At 40.7% G+C, this 25,026-nt stretch overlaps 1 protein-coding gene and 1 pseudogene across 1 annotated transcript in view; both read left to right on the top strand.

The window, feature by feature from the left end:
• Positions 1-9,455: 9,455 nt before the first annotated feature.
• Positions 9,456-9,899, top strand: LOC150021387 (protein mago nashi homolog 2 pseudogene; annotated as a pseudogene).
• An 11,152-nt stretch (positions 9,900-21,051) lies between these two features.
• The window catches only part of TOMM70 (translocase of outer mitochondrial membrane 70), a 39,428-nt gene continuing 35,453 nt past the window's right edge, over positions 21,052-25,026 (top strand). Inside the window, exon 1 of the mRNA XM_090276089.1 lies at positions 21,052-21,746. Within this exon, the coding sequence (XP_090132215.1) occupies positions 21,420-21,746 (327 nt within the window). The 5' untranslated portion in view covers positions 21,052-21,419. The remainder of the gene's footprint in view (positions 21,747-25,026) is intronic.

Genomic DNA, 25,026 nt, shown 5'->3' on the forward strand with positions numbered 1-25,026 from the left:
TGTGGCTATAGATAGACCATTTCCAGCACCCTAGCAGGCTCCCCCTTTCTTCTTTCCACCCTCCCTCCAAAAAATTACCACTTCTGACCTCTGTCATCATAAATGAGTTTTGCCTGCTTTTGAACTTTCTTTCAATGGAATTATAGAGCATGCATTATTTTGTGTCATTCAATGTTATGTTGGTGAGATTTATTCGTGCTTTTGCAGTAACTGTAGTTCATGCTGTATAGTATTGTATTGTATGAATATTCCACATTTTTCTCAGTCTACTACTGATGCTCATTCGGATTGTTTTCAGTGGGGCTATTATAAACAAAGCTTCTATGGTCTTGGTATTTTAGTGGCTTTTTTTTTTTCAAAGTAAGGAGAATATTACATATATTGAGCCCCTACTTTGTGTCACGTATGGAGTCAAGTGTTGTACATATGCTGTTTTCATTATAACAGCCCTGTGACTGGGAGGTTTGTATCACATTTTATGGATGAACAAATTGAGATCGTCATTTGCCCAAGGGAATTTCTACTAAGCAGCACAGCCAAGATTGAAGCACACAGTAAAATAACAAAATCTAGGCTCTTTTCACCCCTCTTCCAGTATTCTAAACAGACCTTTGAAAAATCTTACATTGTTAACAGAGGCATTCTTGGCCATTTTCCATGTGAACATTCTTCCTTGTGCTGCAAAAAGGAAGATAATTGTGACCAATGTTCCTAGAGCATGTTACCACAATTTATAAATCCCTAAAGGAAAGTAACCAAAGCATAAAGTAGCTTACAACATTTTTATTTCTTGTTTCAAATAGAGATAAATGCTTGTTATTTTGTAATGTGAATGAAAAAGGGGCCACATACTAAACCCGACAAACTCAGAGGAGGCCTGCATGGTGGCCTTACAAACTCAGGGATCCACAGTAACCACATAGGATGATCTGAACTTAAACCTCCTAATTAAAAGTGAGTGCCAGTAGTAGTCATACAATTGGCCTGTAGCTTCCTTGACAAAGGTCAATCTCAACCTTTACTGAGTCTGCCTATTTATTGCCTTTTGCATCTAAGATAACACACCCTTGGAATATCAGAGCAGTCCCTTTTCTGGACCCCTCAGTAGACACCCATTGCACCAGAACATGGGACACAGGAACCCCCTTTGTTATCTTGTTCCCCACAGACCATTTCCATGTACTGTAAATGTTCGTTGCTAACTGTCCTATACTTACCAGAGTAAAAGAAGTATTTGTCTGTTTTACTCTTTATCCAATCACTGAGGTTTTCCCACTTTGCTTTCTCCTGCTTCCCTAATCTACCACCAGTGAATTTCATGTAACCCTCTTTAGTCTCCTCCTTTGATTGTAATGTAAAAAATAAGCTGCAACGCTGCCAGTTCCCCAGAGCATTTTCTCAATCCATTGAGATGTTGCTTCCCAGCGATTGTTGTCAGTTTGGCACAAATAAACTCTTAAAAATTCTCTTTAGGTTTGGATGTTTCTTACGTGAACAGTCCAGCCTGCATGACCAGCGCCCAGTAATAACCCTGGGCACTAAGTCTCTAATAAGCATGTACACAACATTTCACATGTATTCCCACAACTCATTCCTGGAGGAATTAAGCACATCCTATAGGACTTTTGAAAGCTTGTTTCTGGTCTCCTCTGGATTCACCCAATATGCCTTTCTCCTTTTGTGATTTTGCTTTGTATCCCTTTGGTGCAATAAATCTTATCCATAAGTACAACTATATGCTGAGTCCTGTACATTCTAGCAAATTCCAACTAGGGGTGATAGTTGGTGTCAGAAGCAAGACTTCCTAAAGTCACCCTGACTCATTGAAATGTGGCTAAAGCAATGTTTGAGCAAAGGAAGGATGAAGGGGACACAACGATGAGCCTTCAATGTCCAGTGGCTACTTAGCCATCTGTCATATGAAACAGTTGCTGAAATGATGTCTGCTGTGAGGTGAAGATTACCTATGTAATTGAAAACTGATAGATCCAACCCTAGGAGAGTTGGCTCACTAGATCCATTGGCTGCTTTGATCATGGTAGCTAAAGTTAAGGGATTAAAAAGTGCAGTCTGTTTAAAGGGGCCCCACAGTCCTAGAATGTCCGCAGACCTATCCACTCTGGGAACAATGGCCAGGGCAGCAGCTAGAGAGGTGCCAGTCCATACGAAGTGGGAGAAGTGCCTGGAAAAGGGGCGAGTGCTGGGCATCCGGCATTGTTCCCTCTCAGACCCCTCCCCCACATACAGTGCCACAACGTGGTGAAACAGGTCGCCCTGTACTGGTGAGTCCCTAAGGCTCCGCCCCTTACAACATAACAGGAGTGACAGCTCTACCTAAGACACAGAGGCAAACACACACAGGAGAGTTCCAGCCGAGATGGAGGCCTAGACTGACACGCTCTGTCTCCCTCCACAACTAAGAAGGAACACAACTACTGCAAAACCAAGAATAACCAGAAATTCCAGAAAATAAATGGAAGTCCAACATATGAAGTTATAAAGAAGTGGTGCTCGTCTGGATGGGTAGGAGGGGCAAAGCCAAGACGGAGAGGTCAAACCGTGCTGGCTGTGGCAGCAGCGGCGATGGCAGCGGAATGGTGGTAAGTACAGACACCCATATTTAAGGGGAGGCAAGAAGCACCTGGGGAACATCCCCGGCTGCAGACAAGACCCGTCAACTTACAATTCTAATGCCGGGGGAGGCAGACCCCCCCCATTGCCTTGGAGTGTGAGGCCAAGAGGTGGGTGGGTATAGAGGAGGAGGCTTCCAGTCTCTCAGCGAAGAGTGGACGGCAGGAATCCATCTTGGACCCCCACCCCCACAGAAAATGCCACAGCATGGTGAGAAGGGTCACCCAGTTGTAAGGAGTGCACGGGGCTCCGTCCCCTATAGCGTAGGAGGTGTGACAGCCCCGCCCAGGAAGCAAAGGTAAACACAAAACTGTCACGATGGCAGAGATTATGATAGAGATCCCAATCACGCAGCTGACCAGACAGCAAATATCTAATTAACGAAGCAGCAGATAGGAAATCTTTCTGAGGCACCATTCAGAGCTTTGGTTATACAAATGCTTACAGACATAACAGCAGGTCTTAAACAAGACAGGAAAGAAATGAAGGCTAGTCCTGCTGAAATGAATGAAAACACATACGAAAGTAGTGGTGAGGGGAAAATAACCAGGGATCAAATCAACAAATCGGAACATAGGGAAGGAACAAACACTCAACCAGTGCAGAAAGAAGAAACAAAAAGTGAGGAAAATGAGGAAAGGCTCAGAGACCTATGGGACAGCTATAAGCGGGCAGCATCTGAATCACAGGGTTGCCAGAGGTGAAGAAGAAGAACTAGAAATTGAAAAATTATGTGAAAAAATAATGAAGCAGAATTTCTCTAACTTGGGGAAGGAAATAGACTTACAGGTCCAGGAAGCACAGAGTTCAAAAAAACTGGACCCAGGGAGAACCACACCAAGACACATTATAACAAAATGTCAAAAATTAAGGGTAAAGAGAGAATCTTAAAAGCAGCAAGAAAGAAGAAGAGAATTATGTACAAAGGGGTCCCAATAAGACTATCAGCCGATTTCTCAGAAGAAACTCTGCAGGCAAGAAGGGGCTGGCAAGACATATTCAAAGTAATGAAAAGCAAAAACCTACAACCACGATTACTCTATCCAGCGAAGCTGTCACTCAGAATAGAAGGGCAGAGAAAGTGCTTCCAGAACAAAGTAAAACTGAAGGAGTTCATCAGATTCAAACCACTGTTATATGAAATGTTAAAGGGACTTGTTTAGGAGAAAGAGGATCAAAACTATGAACATTAAAATGAAAACTGTATGACAACAACCAACAACAGAAGCTAGGGAATTGAAACAAAGGCAAACTAAGTAGGCAATGAGAGTGGGAAAAGAAATATAGGTATGGGGGACGCTTGGGGGGGAGGTCAGCGGGGAGGGGGAAGTGAGGTTAGGGAGGGAGATGGTACAGGAATTAAGAAGCATAGTAGGAGGGAGTTGGGTAGATAAGAAGTTGTTGAGAAGAACTATATGCACAACCAATGGGCATGGACTATGGGGGTGGGCACAACTGTAGGGAGGGGTGTCACTGGGTGGAGTGGCACAAAGGGAAAAGAAATTGGAACAACTGTAACAGCATAATCAATAAAGCATTTTTTTTAAAGGAACTTTAAAAAAAATGTGCAGTCTGGGTGATGTCTGTGGGTTTCATTCTCTCCTCTAGGTGGGAGGGAAAAGGTCCAAAAATTCCTCCCAAAAATGTTACAGGTGATCTAACATGGTAGCTCTTTCTGTCAATCCCTCCTCCAAGTGGGAGGGGGAAAGATTAAGTCAGTTCCAAGGCTAGCGCTAACTTTAGATAAATCAGAAGATAAGGAGGCGGTGGAGGAGGTGGGAGAATAACACTCTATCCATTGGTGCATTCCAGCTGGGATCTCAGGCAATCCTGGAAGTGCTGAATTTGCTGCTTGCGGTTTGAGTAAACTGGCAATGAAAGAGAGAGCGAGCGAGAGAGAAACTTTTTAAATGGCTTTTTATTTTGTGGCTATTGTTTCTGGATGTATGATAAAAACTGAGGTAAAATATTATATACTTATCTTGTCACAAATGCTAAAGGGATTTTCCCCATCAGGGAAAGTTGCCCTATAAAAGTTGTTAGTACAAAATGACTTCCCTGTTTTTCGTTGCTAATGGATGGATTAAAATTTAAACTCTTTGAGTATTTGAGTATTGAAATATCCATAACTAATCATTTTTGCTGTGATTGTCACCTGCTGGAGGCTATGGGAAAAGGTAGACAACATAAAAGGAAAACACACCTTTTTTGTTTTTGTTTTAGACAACACATTTAAACTGTAATGAGTTAGATCCGAAATCATCAAAAATGACTGCTCTAGGAGAAAATTTAACAAAGAAAGCCATCTTACATAGACAAATTCCTTCCAAGATAGTTGCCATTTCTCTTTGCTGAGTTTTATCTTTTTGCATTTCTTAACTAACATAATACAATAATTAACTCTCCTAGTGTTTAAATATAACTTGGTTACATATAATGGGGTAGAAAGAGAAAAATTAAAATCAAAAACTATAAACTGTCACAAATATATTTTGGTTAAAGGGAAAACCTTTCCTCTTATACTGTGTTAGGATATTAAGATGTAAATCTTTTAAATTAATTAATTAATTTATTTATTTATTTATTTTGGGGGAGGTACCCCCGCTCTGTAACAATTTCCTCCTCTCAGACTTAAGACCCTTTATAATTTTATACAGGACAATGGACGAAGGTCTCGTGCTCCTCTAGCTGCTTTAAGCTGGACGTGGTCATTGTCCTACCTACCCTTGCATCCAGAAATCCCTAATAAGAGTGGGGGTGTGGAGGAGAGGGTAGCCTTTCCACATGGGGAAGGATCTTGTAGACTCCAGTCAGTTGGCTGTCCCCGGACAATGGTGTGCTCGGTTTAACAGGCTGGCATCCTTGTTGTATTCTGGGGGCAACAGATTTGGCAACAGGGTTAAAAGGCATCATTAAAACCATAACCACTAGATGACAAAAGGCAGGAATTAATTTTTCAATGTCCCACATTAGGGAAAAAAAAAGGCTTCTTTGGAGGAACGTATGCAAGGCACATCACACCTGTCCAAAGCCCTTTTGCCTACTACACTTGGTTTGAGCTGAGAGGAGTATTTTAGGTTTCCCCTGTCTCAGACCTCTGGGCCCTTTCTGTCCAAGCCATTAGGATAGAAAAGAGAAACCAGTTTTAAAGTGAAGTCCACAGACCACCTGATACTTTACCAACCCAGCCACTTAGTTCAGCCAAACCTTTGAGTCTCAGGAGGCAGTGATGCAGACAGGATTAAGTGAGGCCTATATGTGCAGACAATCACTCAGGTAATGAGATCATAGGCTTAGGCCCTATGAAAACAGAACATACATGTTAATTTATGCAACATAACCCATAAACCAGTCTCCAAATCTGCAAGACTGTCTTATTGGGAAGGCATCCAATTGCAAGGCATTTGACATTCTTCTTGCCTGTAAATTAAGCATCTTTGATGATGTCACAGACCTAATTTCACTTTCAAATGAAAATAAACTTTAAAGACAGTTAGCTGCACTACTTTATAGTCTACCACTAAGCATTGTGATTTTCCTTGAATCATGATTTTTCTCCTTAAGATTACCCTCCTTGTCATTGAAGGGACTGCATTAAGTCCAGTTTTAATTTATCCTGTTCATTTGCAGAAACACAACAAGAGCAGCAAATGATCACATATGATCTTTAAGTCTGCTATGCTGGAACTTACACAAGGAACCTTTAAGGTGACTTTCAGTCTGCACTTCAGGGCAGAGAAGCTGAACCACATACCTGCCATTCAGGCTTGCCTGAGTTTTAAAATGCAGGGAACTCCTGTGGGCCCATGTGGAGGACCAAGAGTCCCCGTGCCCTTGCTCCCCATTCCCTTTGCTCTACACGTCCTCGAGTCAGCCTGGGAGTTGTCTCTCTCTTCCACCCCCTCCCCCCCTTTCCCCTCAATAAACCCATTACCTACTCCCCAGAAATAAAATAAAATAAAATAAAATGCAGTGTTTAGTTTGCTAGTAAGTTCTTGTAAAGTCAGTTGTCTGACCTGCAGAAGCTGATGATTTTCCAGCCTAAGATGCATGTTTTAGAATGCGTTAATTTGGACTCTAAAACTGATAAGATAAAAAGGGCTTAGAAGGACTGGAGCCCCACTGCCTGACCCTGTTGTCTCTTGGCTTTTCCGCTGCTGAGAAAGAAGTCATTGGCTTTTTGGAATGCTGAATCCAGAGATCCTAATTGCCTGGACCTGATGGTGGGCTGAAACCTGATAATGTCTGTGAACGACTATTCCAATCTCTGAAAACAGACATAATGTCAATCAATGAACAGAACTGAGATTCTGGGACCAGTGCAGATTTAAGACACCCTTCCATGGGCCATAAATAATAAAATGCATGTTGGGTGCTGCCTGTACCACATGGGACAGTGACAGATGCCCACGGGGAAGGACTGGTTCTCTGAGAGGACCATCTGAAACCAAGCTGCTGGTGGCTCTGTATTTCTAATGAGAGGACTAATTGCATCTGAGATGATTGGTTACAAGAAACCTACCTTGTTGAGAGCTACAAGTTGGGAGAGAGCACATCATGGGGAGAGGGATCTCTCTACCCACTCCGGGTAGATGGGACTTTTGGCCCCTTCTCAGGGATGTCTCACTGCTGTTGGCTGCGTTCAGCTTTCCAGATTATTTGAAACTTGCAAGAATGGATGGCTTATCTGATTGTACTTCACTCACTTTTCTGCTTAGTCAGAGAGTTTGATTGTTAAACATATCTGTCCCCAAATAGAGATTGATCTTTTCTAGGCTGCTTACTAAATAAAGGATCAGGACAAAGGGGGTGGGGATTATGTAAATACATTCTGAAAACTTCTGAAAATTCAAGATTTTGTCCTAACCCATTTCTAAACATGAAGTCTTTCTGGGTCTCCAATGAGCTCCCTGGTAAACACTTTGCTTTTCTTGTCATTATTTTTTATTGATTTTAGAGAAAGTAAGAGATGGAGAGACAGAGAGAGAAACATCGATTTGTTGTTCTACTTATTTATGCATTCATTGGTCAGTTCTTGTACGTGCCCTGACCAGGGATTGAACCCGCAACCTTGGCCTATCAGGAGAATGCTCTAACCAACTGAGCTACCCATCCATGGCCTGGTAAACATTTTGCATGTGCTGTCACAACTCTCTGCTGAAGGAATTAACCATGTCCTATGTGACTTTACTGGAAAAAGACTCTTGGAAGCTTAAGTTTTCTCCAGGCTTCACCTGTTTGCTTTTTTCACTTTGCTGATTTTGTTTTATATCACTGTAGTAAAGTAGTTATAGTATAGTAAAGTACATGCTGAGCCCTGTGAGTCCTTTAGAGAGTCAGCAGACCTGGGGGTGGCCTTCAGGAACCCCAATACAGGAAAGAAAAGGAACTTTTCAAATCTTTTGCCAAAAGTTCTCCCAAGGCAACAAGGTATATAAATTTACCCCCAGAAGAAAAACAACTTGGTCTATATTATATAAAATTAGTTCACCTCTATTTTTTTTTCTAGTTAATCCCATTTCTTTAAAAGTAAGAGAGAAAGAAAGATGTTTTCCCACTTTGTCTGGACCAAGGTTCTTATAACAAACCGGGGCAGCAGAAGAGCAGGAGCAGCAGCAGGTGTCAAGTCCCAGCAGCTAAGGGACAGGGAGCTGCTCTTCGGGATTGTCCCCCAGGCCCAGGATGAGGCCCTACTCCACTCTGGGAGAACAACTGCCAGTTTTCCCTGGAAGGAACCTGGACACCTGTCTTGAGGAGATGCTGCCAGAGGCATAGGACGGAAGGGAGTTGCCCTTTGACACTGCTCTATGCTCTGCTTTGCCAAACCCACAGGGTATCCCCAAAGTGTCAAGTAGCAGAGACAGCTAGTTGCAGTTAGAGTGTGCTTTTTTTTTTTTTTTTTTATCATGCCTAACTTGAAAGGCACTACCCTCTTTTAGAGGGTAGGAGGCTTGTATGTATTCTCATAAAGCAACCAGACATGATTGGTGCCCAGGTAATCAGTGAAAATTATCCCTGGGCTATGTAAAAATGAAGTGGCTTTTTACCGCTCTTTCTATCTGCTTCAGAAGACTGCAATAATGAACAGATGGTTTTCCTTTTATTTATTTCATTCTCTCTTTCATTCAGTTGTTTTCCTTAGGTATTTCATTCTCCATAGCCCTTATTGTTATAGTAATTTAGTTTTTTAGTTTCTTTTCCTTAATAGTTAAAGGGAAGAAATTATTCCTTACCCTGCTTTTGTGCTTGCTTGAGCCAGTCCCATTCTGGAAAAGAAACACTATGTATAGAAGAACTAAGCTGCTACATCAATTTTAATATATACACTCAAAATACATTGATGATTTTAGACAGTTTTTCCTTATTGTAAAGCGGTGTTTGAATACTTGAAATTGTGTGCTGTGTTCTATTTAATATCTTGATTGTCAAAATATTCTTTTGTAGGCAGAATGCCATAACATAGTCATCCATTTCCATGAATATTATCAAGTTACACTGTAAAATTTGCCACCCTTTTGTGATGGTCATCAAAGAAACAGATTGTTTGGTAAACCAAGTATCCTAAAGCATGTGCATGGGAGTACATCATCATTATTTTTATTTTAAAAAGCTATGCAGCCTATATTATGAAAATTATTTTTAAAATAGACCAATGTCAGTGTAAAAAATATGAGGAAAATAAGTATGTGTTTTCAGAGTTTTGCCTACAAGAATATTGGTTATATAAATATCCAGTTACTTTGGCATCTAGTGTCTATACATTAAGTTCTACAGGATTTTGGCTGATGGTAGGCTTCATAACAAAGTCGTCAGAAGAAACAAAAATGGCTACGGCCAGTGATTTCTACCTGAGCTACTATGTAGGGCACAAGGGCAAGTTTGGACATGAGTTTCTGGAGTTCAAGTTTCAGCCAGACAGAAAGCTTAGATATGCCAACAACAGCAGTTATAAAAATGATGTCATGATCAGAAAAGAGGCTTATGTATATAATAGTGTAATGGAAGAACTGAAGAGAATTATTGATGACAATGAAATTACAAAAGATAATGCTTTGTGGCCTCTCCCTGACAGGGTTGGTCAACAGGAGCTTAACATTGTAACTGGAGATGAACATATTTCTTTTACTGCATCAAAAATAGGTTCTCTTACTGATGTAAATCAGTCAAAGGATCCTGAAGGACTTTGAGTATTTTACTATTTGGTACAGGACCTGAAACATTTAGTTTTTAGGCTTATTGGATTACATTTCAAGATTAAACCAATCTAAATTATGTTTTTTTGAAGCTGTTTTTATATTTAATTAAGGGATTGGTAAGAGCGTGTTGTCATTTACAATTTTGGAATTTTTATGTATGTGAAGTGAACACATTTTTTGTATGCAAGCTGAAAATTAGAAAATACATAAACAGGCTTAAAGTGGGCTGAACAGTCCCAACAGAAATTAAGTTCTGTAAATAAAAGCCATGTTTTGTTGAAATTTTGCTCCAATAAGTTATCAAAATCTGAAAACACACGCACAAAGTTGTTAGATGTTGGAATAGGGTTTTTAAAAAGGTTTTATTTATTTATTTTTAAAGAGAGAGGAAGGAAGGGAGAAAGAGAGAAACTTTGATGTGAGAGAGAAACATCAATTGGTTGCTTCTCATATGCGCCACAGCTGGGGATGAACCCACAGCCCAGGCATGTGCCCCACACTGGGATTCAAACCAGTGAACCTTTGCTTTGTGGGATGATACCCAACTAACTGAGCCACACCAGTCAGGGCTGGAATAGGTTTTTATGAGACAATTCATCATCTCTTCTACTGGAGACCTTTAAACACAGCATTGATTTTCATGTGTCAGAGATGGAAGATCATCTTTGCAGCTTTGCCTCTAGGAGTGTTATTAGTTGCATGATTTCTCAAGGTCTTTTTGACCCCTGAAAATCTATTATTCTAAAACAGACTGAACATACTATTTGTTAAAATTTACCACTATGTACAAAACTTTAATGGTCCAATTCGTCAGTGTGTCATACTTCACAAAAGGCTTCTTCCTAGGTATTAACTGCAATTTCACAGAATCTAAGGGTAATATCTCACCACCTCCTAAGAAATGCTTCAGAGGAGAACTGAGGGAATTAAAGTCCTATGAGTCTCACTTATAAATGGGGCAAAGTTTTTGCACTGTACAATAAAGAAGGGGAGCACCAAACATTTAAAGGAAGTATGGCAAAATACTTATGACATTTAGTAAAAGAACCTGGAAAGATTAAAGTTTTACTCAATAAACAATGGAAAGTCTTCAGATTATTAAAATGCTGAGTAAAAAAGCCCCATCTCAAAAGGATACTTACTGTATGGTTTTCTTTACATACCATTGTTTAATAAATGCAATCTTAGAGATGAAGGACAGATTAGTGAGTGTCAAAGATTAGGGATGGTGGCAGGTTGTGGCTATGAAAGTTTAGCATGAGGGAGCTTTGTGGTGATCAAACAGATCTGTTTTTTGATTGTAGTGTTAGTTACACACAAAGCTATACTCGTATGTGTGTTAAAACTGCACAAAAGTACAAGACATACAAAAGAATGAATGTATAGCTAGTGAAATCTGAGTAAGTACTGTTGATTGTATCTATCAATTTCCTGGTTTTGATATTGTCCTCCAGCTTTGCAAGCTGTCAATACTGAGAGAGGTGGAGTGAAGGGTACATGGAACCTCCACGTACATTTATTTGTAACTTCCTGTAAATCCATAATCATTTCATAATACAAGTTAAAAAAATGACCAGTACCAAGAAAAAGAAACTTCTCTAAATGGAGAGCTACAGGATCAAAATGCTATTGAGCTACAGGTGTTCTGGGAGGATAATAATGAGGGCAGATTGGTTTTTAATCTCTCTGAATCCCCACATAAAAACCAAAGAGGATAACAACCATGGACAACTCTGCAACAAGTATAGGTGATCTGATGTGTCTACCCCCAAGTGGAGGGTGAGGGGTCAAACCACCAACAGCTAAAACCTAATATAATTGTCCACAGGAAAAAGAAGTAAGCAACCATCTGCCAGACCTGAGAACAGGAGAACCACAAAATAGCTAATAGTTTGGAAAGTACTAGGGACCAATATTAAAGTGTTAAACTTTTATCCAGCAACATTGCTGAATTATTTTATTGCTCTTAGTAGATTATACAGTTTCTTGGATTTTCTAAGCAGACAACTGTCAGAACATGGAGGCATCTAGAATGCACACCTGGACTTTTGGTATATGCTAATAAACTTGGCCCTGGACTTAGCCATTCTCAAAGATATGCTGATGGATTTAGCAGTTCCCAACAGATATGCTGATGGACTGAAACCATTCCCAGGGGAAATGGTAATAGACCTAGCCCCATATGTTAACTAACTTGATGTGTCTGTGTGTGGGGGTGGGGCGGGCAATCAGATGTAAATGATCTACTGAACATGTTGATAAGCAAACTCACCCTCACCAAAATGTGTGGTTGACAAGTATAAAAAAGTCCCTGCAGAAGTGCAGGTGGGACTCCTACGGGCCCACGAGGAGGACCGGGAGTCCCCGTTCCCCGTTCCCCGGTGATTTCTCAGAGCAAGGCTGCCCTGACAACAACCATATTGTCTACAAATAATGAAATGTTACTTCTTTCTTTCCAACATATTTTATTTCCTTATTTTGTCTTATTATTATTTTAATTAATTAATTTGTTTGTTGATTTATTTAATTTTAGAAAGGGGAAAAGAGAAAGAGAGGGAGAGAAACATCACTGTGTGGTTGCCTCTCACACGCCCCCAACTGGGGACCTGACGTGCAACCTAGTCATGTGCCCTGACTGGGAACTGAACCAGCGACACTTGGCTCACAGGCTGACATTCAATCCACTGAGCCACAGCAGCCAGGTTGTCTTATTATTTTTGCCAACACCTTCAGTACTATGTAATAGAACCTTTGACTGGTTCTTAACTTCAATAAGAAAACTAATATTTCACTGTTAAGTATTATATTTATTTAGACTTTCAAGTGGTCTTTATTAGGTTTTATAATAAAAATGTTTTCTAATTGTGTCACAAAAAATATGGCAAAATATTAGCACTGGTTAAATCTTGGTAGAAGATTGTGGCAAAAATAATTGCAACTTTTTTGCTACTTCTCCCATTGAGAGTTGGAGTCTAATTCCCTTCCTCATGAATCTGTGCTAGCCTTAGTAACAAGCTTGACCCTCAGAATGTGGTAGAAGTGATGTTTTAGAAGGCTTTGCAGCTTCTGCCTGAGGCTCTTGGGACACTCTATAGGGAATCTGAGCTGCCACATTAGTTTGACCACCCTTAATGCCATGCTGGAAAGGCCACAAGACTGCACTGGAGAGTCTCAAACCAGTCCAGTCTTCAAGGCATCTTCACTAAGGTGTCAGACACCCAGTGAAGCCATCATGAACCTTCCAGACTAGCTCAGCCACCAGGATAGTAAATTTTGTTGACACCAGCAGAAAAGTCAACCAAGCCTTGTCCAAATTCCTGTGCAACAAAACTGTGAGATGTAATACAATAGTTATTTTAAGCCACTACCACTTGGGATAGTTTGTTAAGCAGTAATAGATAACTAGAACATAGGTACAGAAGCTATTTTTCATGGTTTTACATTTTTTCATAATGTAATAAAATTGAGTGTCCTACTCATTTTTGGAGTTGAGTTTATTTTCCACTGTTTAGGAAAACTAAAAAGATAAAAGATAGGAAAGCATAGGCTAGAGGTCCTCAGGTTCAGTGCTATCCCACTATACCACTGCTAAGTTCAGGCCTGCACAACCAGGCTACTAGTCTAATAGGAGTGACTTAGAAAATGATGCTCTTAAATAGTTGGGCGCTCCACTGCAGGCCCATCACTTAGTGGTGACCAGCATCTTCATGCAAATCGGGAAAAGGAGGACCTTCCCCAGGGCAGACATAGCCTAACATCACACTGCGATGAACAAGTGCAAGCTGACTTCACCATCCTTGTTCAGGGCACAATTAGTCTAACCTAGATGTGATATCTTTATAATATAAAATGCAAGGCAACATTTCTACATTTGCAAATGACACAATTTCTTGTGGGTGGCAATGAGCTAAGTTGATGAGGATGGAAAGACCTTATAAATCTGTGTGAGTGGGCAGAAAGGTAGCAAATGAGCACATTAATGCATAATATGAGCTATCAGTCATAGCTAAGGAGAGGGAACTGGGGTTACTGTTGATTGTTCCCTGAAGATAAATGCAGAGGCTTCTTCTGACAGTCAAAAGAGCAGCCACATAATTGAATCACAAGGTGACATTCCTCCTGAGAAGCAAAGCATTACCACCCACTCAACTGATGCTTTGATGGAAGCTGAATAAGGCAGAAACCAACAGGAGAAAGACTAGAGAATAATTAACAGCATGGGGGCTCAGAGGTAACTGGGATTTCTATTATCATAAGTGGGACACAGGACAAACCCAGCAGGTCCCAAAGGGAGCAGCTGCGTTGGTGGAGCTGGCAGCAGTGACTATGCACAGCATGCTTAGGACTGGGAACTAGCGTCTGTGATGATGGTGGTGATGGCGGCAACATGGAGTTGATTTCCCAGCTGGCAGCAATGGTGTTGGACAGCAGTGGTGGTACCAGATCTTCACTGTTGGCAACAGTATAATGGAGACAAAACAGCCATCAGGAACTTGTTCAACAAAAGCTTCGCCAACTCTTTATTCAGCACTGACCATGTTTTATGGTGGGCAGTTAAGTTAACCAACACCCATTATATGCCCAGTCTCATAACAGAGAGAGGAGTACAAAGATTATTAGAACATGGTCCCACCTTCAACGACTCAGAATTGAGTATTGGTAGCATACATGAAAACAAACAATTATGGCAATGGGGTCATTGTGGGGAAGAAATATGAACTTTATGGTCCAACGCAAAAGGAGAAAACATACTCCTTTGCTCTGACATACAGCAGTAAGAGGAGGCATTATACCAGGCACTGTATAAGATACAAATCAGTCATAGATTCTGATCTGGGATGCTTATAGTCTAGTAGATGAGGTTGCACAGTATAATTCTATAAAACAAGGTAGAAAGATATGTTTTAAGAAAGCTTCAGAAAAAAATATTTTGGGAGTTAAGACAAGGGCCCACATATAGTATGCACTTAATATTGTTTCAAGTAAATGAATATCCTACCTGTTCCATCTTGAGTGCCATATTTTCCTTCCTTGATACCCCCACATATCACTCCCCTAAAATAATATTTATGCTGCTAGAACCTGAATGCGTGTGTCCCCCCAAATTCTTATGTTGAAACCCTAACCCCAATGTGACGGTATTCGGAGACCTTTCCTTTGGGAGGTAATCAGGGTTAAATGGTTTCATGTGGGTGGGCTTGGTCTGGTGGGATTAGTGCCCTCATAAGAAAGGGCACTAAAGGGCTTGGTCTCTCCCCTCGTGAGCACACACACACACACACACACACACACACACACACATAAAAAGAGGTCATGTGAGAATGCAGTGAGAAGGTGGCCTTCTGCAAGCCAGGAATAGAGCCCTTCCCAGAAACAGAACTGGCCAGAACTTTTATCTTGGACTTGCTTCCAGAACTATGAGAAAGAAACTTTTGTTGTTTAAGCCATCCAGTCTGTGATATGTGGTTATAACAGCCCTAGCAAACTAATACAGATTTTGGTACAGGGAGTGGGGCACCTGCCCCCCACAAAATACATGTTTTTCTCTCATGAAAAATATATTCATTTCATCCCAACAGCCTCCAAAGTCTTAACTCATTGCAGCATCTACTCTGAGATCTAAAGTCCAAAGCTTCACTTGAATATCACCTAAAATAAGTATCGGTGAGACGTGAACTATGATTCACCCTGAGGCAAAATTTTTCTCCAGCTGTGAATGTGTAAAACTAGTTACATGCTTCCAAACTACAGTGGTATGACATGCATATTGTAGACATTCCTATTCCAAAAGAAAGAAATAGGAAAGAAGGAAGGGGTGATGGGTTCCACACAAGCCTAAAATTTAGCAGGGCAAATTCCATTAGGCCCACTGGGGCGGTGGTGTCACCTCCACAACTCTAGGGTGGGGTTGGGGGCAGCCCTATGCAAGCAACTCTCTGCAAAGGTGTCCCTGGCCCTGAAGTACTGGGAGAAGGCATCCTGGCGGCCAGCTCCACACTTTTAAAAGAGAGGAACCAGCTCTGCCCCTAGTTTTGTGGTGGGAGTGGCTGCCTGAATCTGAAGAGCCCTTAGGTCATTTCTCCCATTTCTTGAAAGATAAAGAATGTTCATAGCTGAATAGTTCTGTGGTCCCATCTTGTAAAATATCAAAAGTCTGACAGTCTTCCTTCATTGTGTCCTATTTTTTAGCCCTCTTTAATCCCACCTGACAGTGTTTCTGCTGGTATAATCCCATCTCTGTCCCTGGCTTCTGCTTGACATGGATGATTAAGCCCATGAACTGCATTCAAGATCTATCAAATGGTTGTTAAGTCACACCCCTAGAGTTCTCCTCAGAACAAGCTTCCTCATTATTTGCAATATAGATAGGCTCAGAATTTTCCAACTTTTCAAGTTCTGGTTCCTTTTTACTTAACAGTTCCTTCTTCAATTTGTCTCTCTTCTCTTGTATTATACTATAAGAAATAAGGACAACCCAAGCAACACTTTCAATACTTTGCTTAGAAGGCTCCTCTGCTAAATATCCAGTTTTCAATAACCTGTTCCTCATTTATGTCTGAGTCCCCCACTGGAATGGTGTTTAAATTCATATTTCTACCAACATTCTGTTCATGATTTATATATTTCTGTAAGAAGATGAAAGTTTTGTCTCTAGTTCTTTTCTTTTCTTTCTGAGTTCTCACCAGAATCATCTTAATGTCCTTATATCTACCAACAGTTCCTTCATAGCAATTGCGGCTTTTTCTAGCATGCAACTCAAAACTCTTCCAGCCTCCACTCACCGAACATCTCCAATGCCACGTCCACATTTTTAGGTATTTGTTACAGTAGCATTCCACTTTTAGTGCCAAAATGCATATTACCTAGGGTTCTCTGGAGAAAAAGAACTGAGAGTGTAATATACATGTGTATATATACATATATATGTATACATATATGTGTGTGTGTACACACACACACATATGAATAGACTTGTGAAATTATAGGCTGAGAAGTCCCAAGATTTGCAGTTGGCAAGCCGAAGACTCAAAAGAGATGATGGTGTAAGCCCAGGCAGAAAGTTGGCAAGCTCAAGACCCAAGAAGAGCCAATGCTTCAGTTCCAGTGCAAAGACAAAGAAAAGACCAATGTCCCGGCTGAAGGCAGTCAAGCAGTTGAAGTTCCCCCTTACTCAAGGGAGAGTCAGTCTTTTTGTTCTATTAGCTCTTCAACTGAGGGCAATCTGCTTTATTCATCCAAAAACACCCTCAAAGACATGCCCAGAATAATGTTTGGCCAAATATCTGGACACTACATGGTGCAGTCAAGTTGACACACAAAATTAACCATTATACTTACTATATTTTGTTCTCTTGGAGTATAAGAGGAGCTAAGTTTCTCTCCTCATAGAGCTTATAGTCTATTGACAGGTCATATAAAAAATTTCAAAGACTGTTAAACACTTAAAATATGGACCAAGGAAACAAAGTGTATGAGAAGAGGTGAGGGTGTGCAGAGACATTTAACTTTACAGGGATTTGAGAGTTTTTGAGCTCAAGAATAAAATTGGAGTTATGCTTTGGAAACATCAGTCTAGTATCAAGGTGCAGAATAACACATAGAAGAGACACAGCATTCAGGAAAGATGAGGAAATGGGAAAAAGATAATAAAGGGAAGAAAATATTATTTATTGAGCACCTGTTATGTGTCAGACATACTTTTAAGTGTTTTCACATATTCGAACTGGGAAGTGGCAGAGGGCATGAAAACAAAGAAAAATGTTTAAAAGATATTGCAAAGAATCATCAAGATTTCACAGCTGATCTTGTGTTTAGCTGCACATCCACTTGTCCTTGGGTAGGTAGGGTTCAAAAAGAGAAAGGTCCAGAAAAGTTAAGGTTTCAATTATGGGTACCCAGTAAGGTAATAGAAATATTACTCCCATTCATCTACATTTCAGGTGGTTCTGAATAATGGTTGTTCTATAGTTTAGTTGTAATTTTGATGTGGTAGTGGAAGGAGGAGAATAACAAGCATGTTTACTTATGCGGCCATCTTGAACAGAAACCCTGAATGCCTCATTTTAAAATATGTAACTCGTCATCTTTCCTTCTCATTCTTTCCCTTGTGTAATCCTTTTTCCCTCATAATATTACTATTACCTTACTGGGTACCCATAATTGAAACCTTAACTTTTTTGGACCTTTCTCTTTTTGAACCCTACCTACCCAAGGACAAGTGGATGTGCCGGTGCACACACAGCTAAACACAAGATCAGCTGTGAAATCTTGATGATTCTTTGCAATATCTTTTAAACATTTTTCTTCGTTTTCATGCCCTCTAAAAAATAAACAAATAAGTGGAATAAAAACAGATTCATAGATACAGAGAACATTTTGATAGTTGCCAGATGGGAGGGGTTTGGGAGAATGGATGAAAAAGATGATGGGATTAAGGAGTACAAATTGAGAGTCATGGGGATGTAAAGTACAGCATAGGGAATACAGTCAATAACATTCTAATAACTATGTATGGTGTCAGATGGGTATGATTGCTTGGTAAGTTCTATAATGTCTAATCACTGGGGTATACACCTGAAACTAATATAACATTGTATGTCAACTACAACTGAAAAATTAAAAATGAAAAAAAGTAAAATGAGGCATCCAGGCAAAGCTGCTCAGTAAATATAGTAGGAAACTGTAGTGCTAGAGGTGAAGAGATGTTATCTTCAGAGAACTGATACCTGCAGCAATGAGATATACTTTGGCTACAATAGAAAGATTGCAGACAAAGAAGAGGACAAATTCTTAAGGATTCCTATACTTGTGGAAGATGTATGGTAGCCATTAATCACATAAAGCTATTTAAATGAATTCAAGTTAAAATGCAAAATTTAGTCACACTAGCTATCAACAGCCACATGTGGCTAGTGGTTATCAATCATACTTTACATCACAGTTATAAAACATTTCTAACATCGCCAAAAGTTCTATTGGGCAGCATTTAACTAGACTGGTTAGAGTATAAGAACCAAGAAAATTTAGTCTCCTAAAAGCAAGTGTCGCTGGTTCGATTCCCAGTCAGGGCACATGACTAGGATGCACGTCAGGTCCCCAGTTGGGGGCGCGTGAGAGGCAGCCACACAGTGATGTTTCTCTCCCTCTCTCTTTTCCCCTCTTTCTAAAAATAAATAAATAAATAAATAAAATTCTTAAGGAAAAAAAAAAAATCTCTAACATTGATTGCTTTTGGAGAGCGGAACTGGGTGGCCGAGGACAGGGATTAGAGAAAGACTTCACAGTAAACCTTTTGTAACTTTCTTTTAAAAGACTTTATTTATTTATTTTTAGAGAGGGGGCAGGGAGGGAGAGGGAGAGAAACATCAATGTCTAGTTGCCTCTTGTATGCCCCCAACTGAGGACCTGTCCAGCAATCCAGGCATGTGCCCTGACTGGTAATCAAACCGGTGACCCTTTGGTTTGCAGGTGGGTGCTCAATCCATTGAGCCACACCGGCCAAGGTTGTAACTTAAAAAAAAAAAAAAAAATTATTTTTAGAAGAGGGTAAGGGAGGGAGAAAAACATCTATGTGAGAGAGAAACATTGATCAGTTTCCTCTTGTATAATACACACTGGACCAGGACCAATCCACAACCCAGGCATGTGCCGGGGTGAAGAAGATTTGGCAACCCCTTGCTTTGCAGCAGACGTCCAACCAACTGGGCCACACTAGTAAGGGCAACCCTACGTAACTTTTGGGTTGTAACCATACAATCTATTACCTATTCCAACAAACACATGTTTCTTTGAAAAACTATATAAATGTTTTAGTTCCCACCAATAGTTAGTAATTAATATCAATCCCCTGTGAGGCTGCAGAAAAATGAAAATTTCAGAAAAGAAAAAAAATCATAACTCTGTTCTGAAAAGGCAAGGAAGAAACTATGTAAAGGGACATAAGACTTGATTTGTGGGGTTGGGAGTCAGGGAGAGAAGCCCTTTGCCTGCAATAATTACTATTTGATCAATTCAATTCTATTTTTATCAACTTTAGCTCATCTTTTCAGTCTGTTGCTAAGGAACCCTGTTGCCTGAAAGCAATCTACTAACAGGAACCTATATGAAGCAAGAGGAAAGCAATGATCCTTAAACTTTCAAACTAGGCCTAAATAAGTCTATTTTGGTGCCACTTAATAAATTATATTTCAATCTTTATGTAGTTCTACTGTGATGTTGTACATCCTCTGTTGTACCCAATTGATTACTTGTAAATTTTTAATGTAAATGTCTGCACACCGGTATATATCAAATGGGGAGCCAATTTTGAATTCTGATTCTCTATTAATACTTGTCTTTTCTTCTTAAAAATACTATGAATTCCAAACAATTCCTGGCAGAGAAAATTTTTTGTGTTTTAAGAGATCTGGTGCAGAGCACTGGCAAAGGAACTGACAAAGCTATAGATGTGTGATAGCTCTGAACTTTCTATTTGGGAATGAGGTAAGAGGGACACATCTAGTGCACAAGGACACTGGGTAGATCAGAGCACTTGGGGGGGGCGGTGTATTCCAAGGGGCATCTTGTGGGCTGGGGGGCGGGGGCGGAATCCAGTACAAGATATAAATACGTTAAGAAAAGGTGGTAATTCTGGGTCTTCGAGTTGATACCCACTGAGTTCGAGAACCGGGTAGCAACATATGGACGTCACCGCTTTCGTAATGGGTACAGACGGGGAGCCGAACTGACCCTATTCAAGCCGCTTCGACTGAGCCATCCTAGATTTGCCGGTTTCCACGCAACCTGATTTTTGCCACCTATTGTTGCCCCAATAGTCTCACATTAGTCCAGACTAAAATCTGACCATGGTACAGATAAGATCGCTGATACAGCAGATTATCTTCAGCTTTTATCTCTTTTCTCTCACATGTTTTAAAAATCCTTCCAATCCCTTAGTTTCCAGGACACGTAGCCAGACAACCTAGCAAACGGCCGTGGGACCCTAAGAAGCGCCAACGTGGCGGTAACTAGAAAACGAGGGGTCCAAATTCCACCAATAAACTGGGTAACTCGGCCTACGCCCCGCCCACCACCCCTGCCAGCCAATAACCTTCACAACCCCTCTGCCACTCTCGCCCATTCTTCGGGCCGCTGCAAAACCTTTTTCTGCTCTGATCACGTGCGCACCGTAAAACCCTCTTTATATGCGCCGCTCCTCGGCTTCGCTAGACATCGGCTACCAGCGAAGGCCCAAGACCCGCGAAGATAGTCTCACAAACAGCAGCGGCCTGAAAGAGAAAGGGCAGCTCGAGACCCGCACCTGACGCCCACAGCAAACTGTTTTTCTTGACCCGGAAGTGATTCTCCCTCGTTCTCCCTCTTCCTCCTCCCCATCTACGGTTAAGGGGGAGGGAGGAGAAGTGCCGGCCAGCTCTTGCCCGGCATGCCCTGGGCTTCCGGTGACCTCTGGCCCTTTTCTGTTGTACGCTCCTGCTTCCTAGCGTGCTCGATCGCTTACTACTTTGCTCTCCTCCCTCCGGTTTTCCTTCCCACGCCAACTGGTGACTGTGGCGCCAGCGACCTGCAAGGAGGCGGTGGCGAAGGACACTTGTCATGGCCGCCTCTAAGCCTGTCGAGGCGGCGGTAGCCGCCGCGGCTGCGTCCGGCTCCGGGAGTGGGGTGGGCGGCGGCGGTACGACTGCGGGCCCGGGCACAGGGGGCCTGCCGCGATGGCAGCTGGCACTGGCGGTCGGGGCGCCTCTGCTGCTGGGTGCGGGTGCCATGTACCTGTGGAGCCGGCAGCGACGGCGCCGAGAGGCCGGGGGTCGAGGCGACGGTAGCGGCCTGAAGCGCAACAGTGAACGGAAGACCCCGGAGGGCAGGGCCAGTCCGGCACCGGGTAGCGGACATCTCGAAGGCCCTGGTGCTCACCTGGAAATGGTGAGAAGCAGCCCTGGGCCAAGGAGGTGGAACCCAGAGGGTGCAGCCTTTCCTTGTCGGGTTGTGCCTGTCAGGGGGCTTCCCATGAGGCAGCAGCACGTGGGCTTAGGGAGTAGTTTCTGCCTACCTTTATAGGGAGTGCTGTAGCCCGAGGGCACAGGTTAGCGACCTTCTTTGACAGTTTTCTTCTGGTTTCAGAAAAATATTTTTCTCGGTGACACAGCATTTATCCCTAGCGTTGTGGGCACGAGGGACATTTGCAAATGTGATTATATTTAATGACCCAGTGAAAGAAACCAAATTCCAGTAACGACTGGTAGGTTGTGTTATGAATTGCTTTGGTTATTTCCAAGGCCTAGAACTTAATAGGTAACAACCTTTTAATAACGAGCCACTCCCCTTTTTTAAAGTGTTTCAGGGTGGGGGATATGCAAATACTGTACAGTGACTGTTGGTTGACAGAGCAAAGTGGTGTTCATTGACATTTTTAAATCTGTGAGAGTGAGTTCTTAAACATTTTGAGGAGAGACATCTTAAAAGCATTTTTTATTTTACCTTGAAATTTACATGACCGAGCCTGACATGCCTGAAACAGAGTTTAATGTTAGGCCAAGCATTGGAGTATCTGGTGAATTGCTTTGTATGGTTTTGTTGAACTGTTAAATCCTTTTGGTATCTTAACAGCTGTTGGGGTTGGGGGCGGGGGGAGGGTTGGCCAGGGTACATTTAACACTAGGATTGGGTGGCGTGGAGGGTTTTATCTGAGTCTAGGATTATACAATGGTAGTTCCCAGAGTAAATCAGAGGTGAGAGAGACTTTTGGTTAAATAACTCCAGTTTGTATCATTTGCAAGTCATTTCCACGTTGAAGACATGTTTAGTTGCTAAACAGTCAAATTGGCTTTAAGGGAAGTTTTGATGTGGGAATAACTACCATAGTTTAATGCTTACTATGTGCCTGTCATGCTAGGCCATATGAGAACCAGATAGTTTTTCCAATAGAGTAAAACATTGCCTCTCTCTTTTTTTTTTAAATATAGGGAAGTTGCATTATAATATGGTGGGAGAATACATGGACTGAGAGCTAGGACATGTGCACTTTATATTGGGTTCTCTGGCATAATTACCTTGGGAAAGTCATTTATCTCTCTGGCCTTAGTGTCATCCTGTAAAATAAGATGACTAAAAATTAGATCTCTTACATTTCGTCCAGCCCTAAATGGTGATTGTGAGTGCTGCTAGTGAGAGGTAATCAGGTGATTCTTTGAATTAGTCATTACTTATGTCATTTTCCTGTGCCTGAAATTCTTTGGTCATTTCTTAGTTCATTTTAAATTTAATTCTAATCACAGAAAAGTAGTGGATGAATGAAAGATACATAAAAGTTCTCAATTCTATAGTAATCACCAAAAATAAAGGTATTTTCCATACATGAAACTAGGTTTTGACATTTCATTGCAGTTTCAAATACTACCCACCTGACGCATTTAGTATTTGATAGAATCTAGCAAACTCATTTTCAATTTTTCAGCATTGTGTGGGTCAACACTGTGGTGATTTTTAGATTTCATGATATTTTGTAGTTTTATCAGTTTTGTTCACCTGACTGCCATTAGAAATTAGACCTTATAATTAACTTATTGTGTAACTCGAAATGCTTTAAAATAATTATTTTTGATCCAAAATAAAACTGGCACAACTGTTGTATACCTTGTGGAATTTGTGAGCTTGTACCTATAATCTTGCTTTGAGTTACTAGCTGATTCTTTGATAAATCAACAATAAGATTTTGTATTTTTACTATTCATGACCAATAAATACTGAAGGACTTCTCTCTTTTATAGTGTAGTTCTTAGAGTTATTATTAGACTATCTAAATATAACTGGCCCTAATTGTAATTTGTTTATTATATGTAGTTGGATAAGTTGCTCTATAATTGAGTAGCACCTTTAAATTGGTAGCCTCAGTGGGTTTTGTATTGGGTTGGCCAAAAAGTCCATATGGTTTTTTTTCTGTAAAATAAAAGATACAGGTTTCATTTTCACCAGTAACCTTATTGATGTGGATATTTTGAGTATGTTGACTTTCTCCCACTATTGGCTTCTAGTGGGTAGAGGCCAGGGGTGCTGTATATCTCCCAATGCATGAGACAGCCCTATGGCAAAGAATTATTTGGCCAAAATGTTAGTAGTACCAAGGAACTTCAAGACCGCTTTTGACACATTCGATCAGTCTCCATACACTGCACAAATCTTTTTTTTTTTTCTTCTCTGCGTTTCAGTGTTTTTACCTTTGTTGAAATAATAAAGCATAACATGCCGGAAATGTTGCATATCTTCTTCCATCTTCAGTATTAAAATGGCTGCACAGAAATTCACCAATTTGATAAGTATTTTTTAATGCACACTGATATGACAGTTGTCACAGTACAATCTAACAAAATTGTTTCAAATGAAGTTAAAGACAACTAAGTACTACTAGAGCCACTGTAAAAAAAAACAAAACAAAAAAACTATTTGGAAACCCAATACTTAAACATTTGTTTCAACTAATGGAAAAATTCGCAGAATTCTGATGCCTTTTATCTGCTTGATCAATAGCAATAATTTTTAAGAGAATGAAAGAATGGACAAGTATTGTCAGTTCAGGGTTCAATATCAGTGAATAATATGGAAAACCAGTGGTTTTTGTTTTTAGACTTATGTTTGCCTTTATGTAAAATTAATAAAATTACTGGTTTTCTGTATTGAGTTTCAGATTTTCACGTGCAGTATAGCCTAGATCCAGTTGTCTTTTTTCTGGGATAGCAAACACTTGTAATGAAAAAGCAGAAATTTATATTTTGTTTAATTAATGGAAATTTTAGGATTTCACTAAAGGCATCTAGTCACAGTTGACAGCATCCGAATTGTGGTCCAGTAGTCTGCCCTCATCCACAAAGGATATGTTCCAAGACTTCCAGTGGATGCCTGAAACTGCAGATAGCATGTTGTAATCCTGTGTTTACTGATGTTCCTCAACTTGATGGGTTTACATCTTGATATACCCATCATAAGGTGAAAATATTGTTTATCAAAAGTGCTTTTAATGGTATGCTATTGAGTATTAGTTTACTCTTGTGATTGTGTGGGTGACTGGGACTGCATTTCACTGCTGCTACTCAGTATCACAAGAGAATGACATACCACATACCACTAGCCCAGGAAAAGATCAAAATTAAAACTTTGGTGTAGTTTCTATGGAATGTGTATTGTTTTCACACTTCTGTAAAGTTGAAAA

Source organism: Furipterus horrens, unplaced genomic scaffold (genome assembly GCF_987537825.1).
Source record: "Furipterus horrens unplaced genomic scaffold, mFurHor1.1.pri manual_scaffold_1, whole genome shotgun sequence".
NCBI classification, from domain to species: Eukaryota; Metazoa; Chordata; class Mammalia; order Chiroptera; family Furipteridae; genus Furipterus; species Furipterus horrens.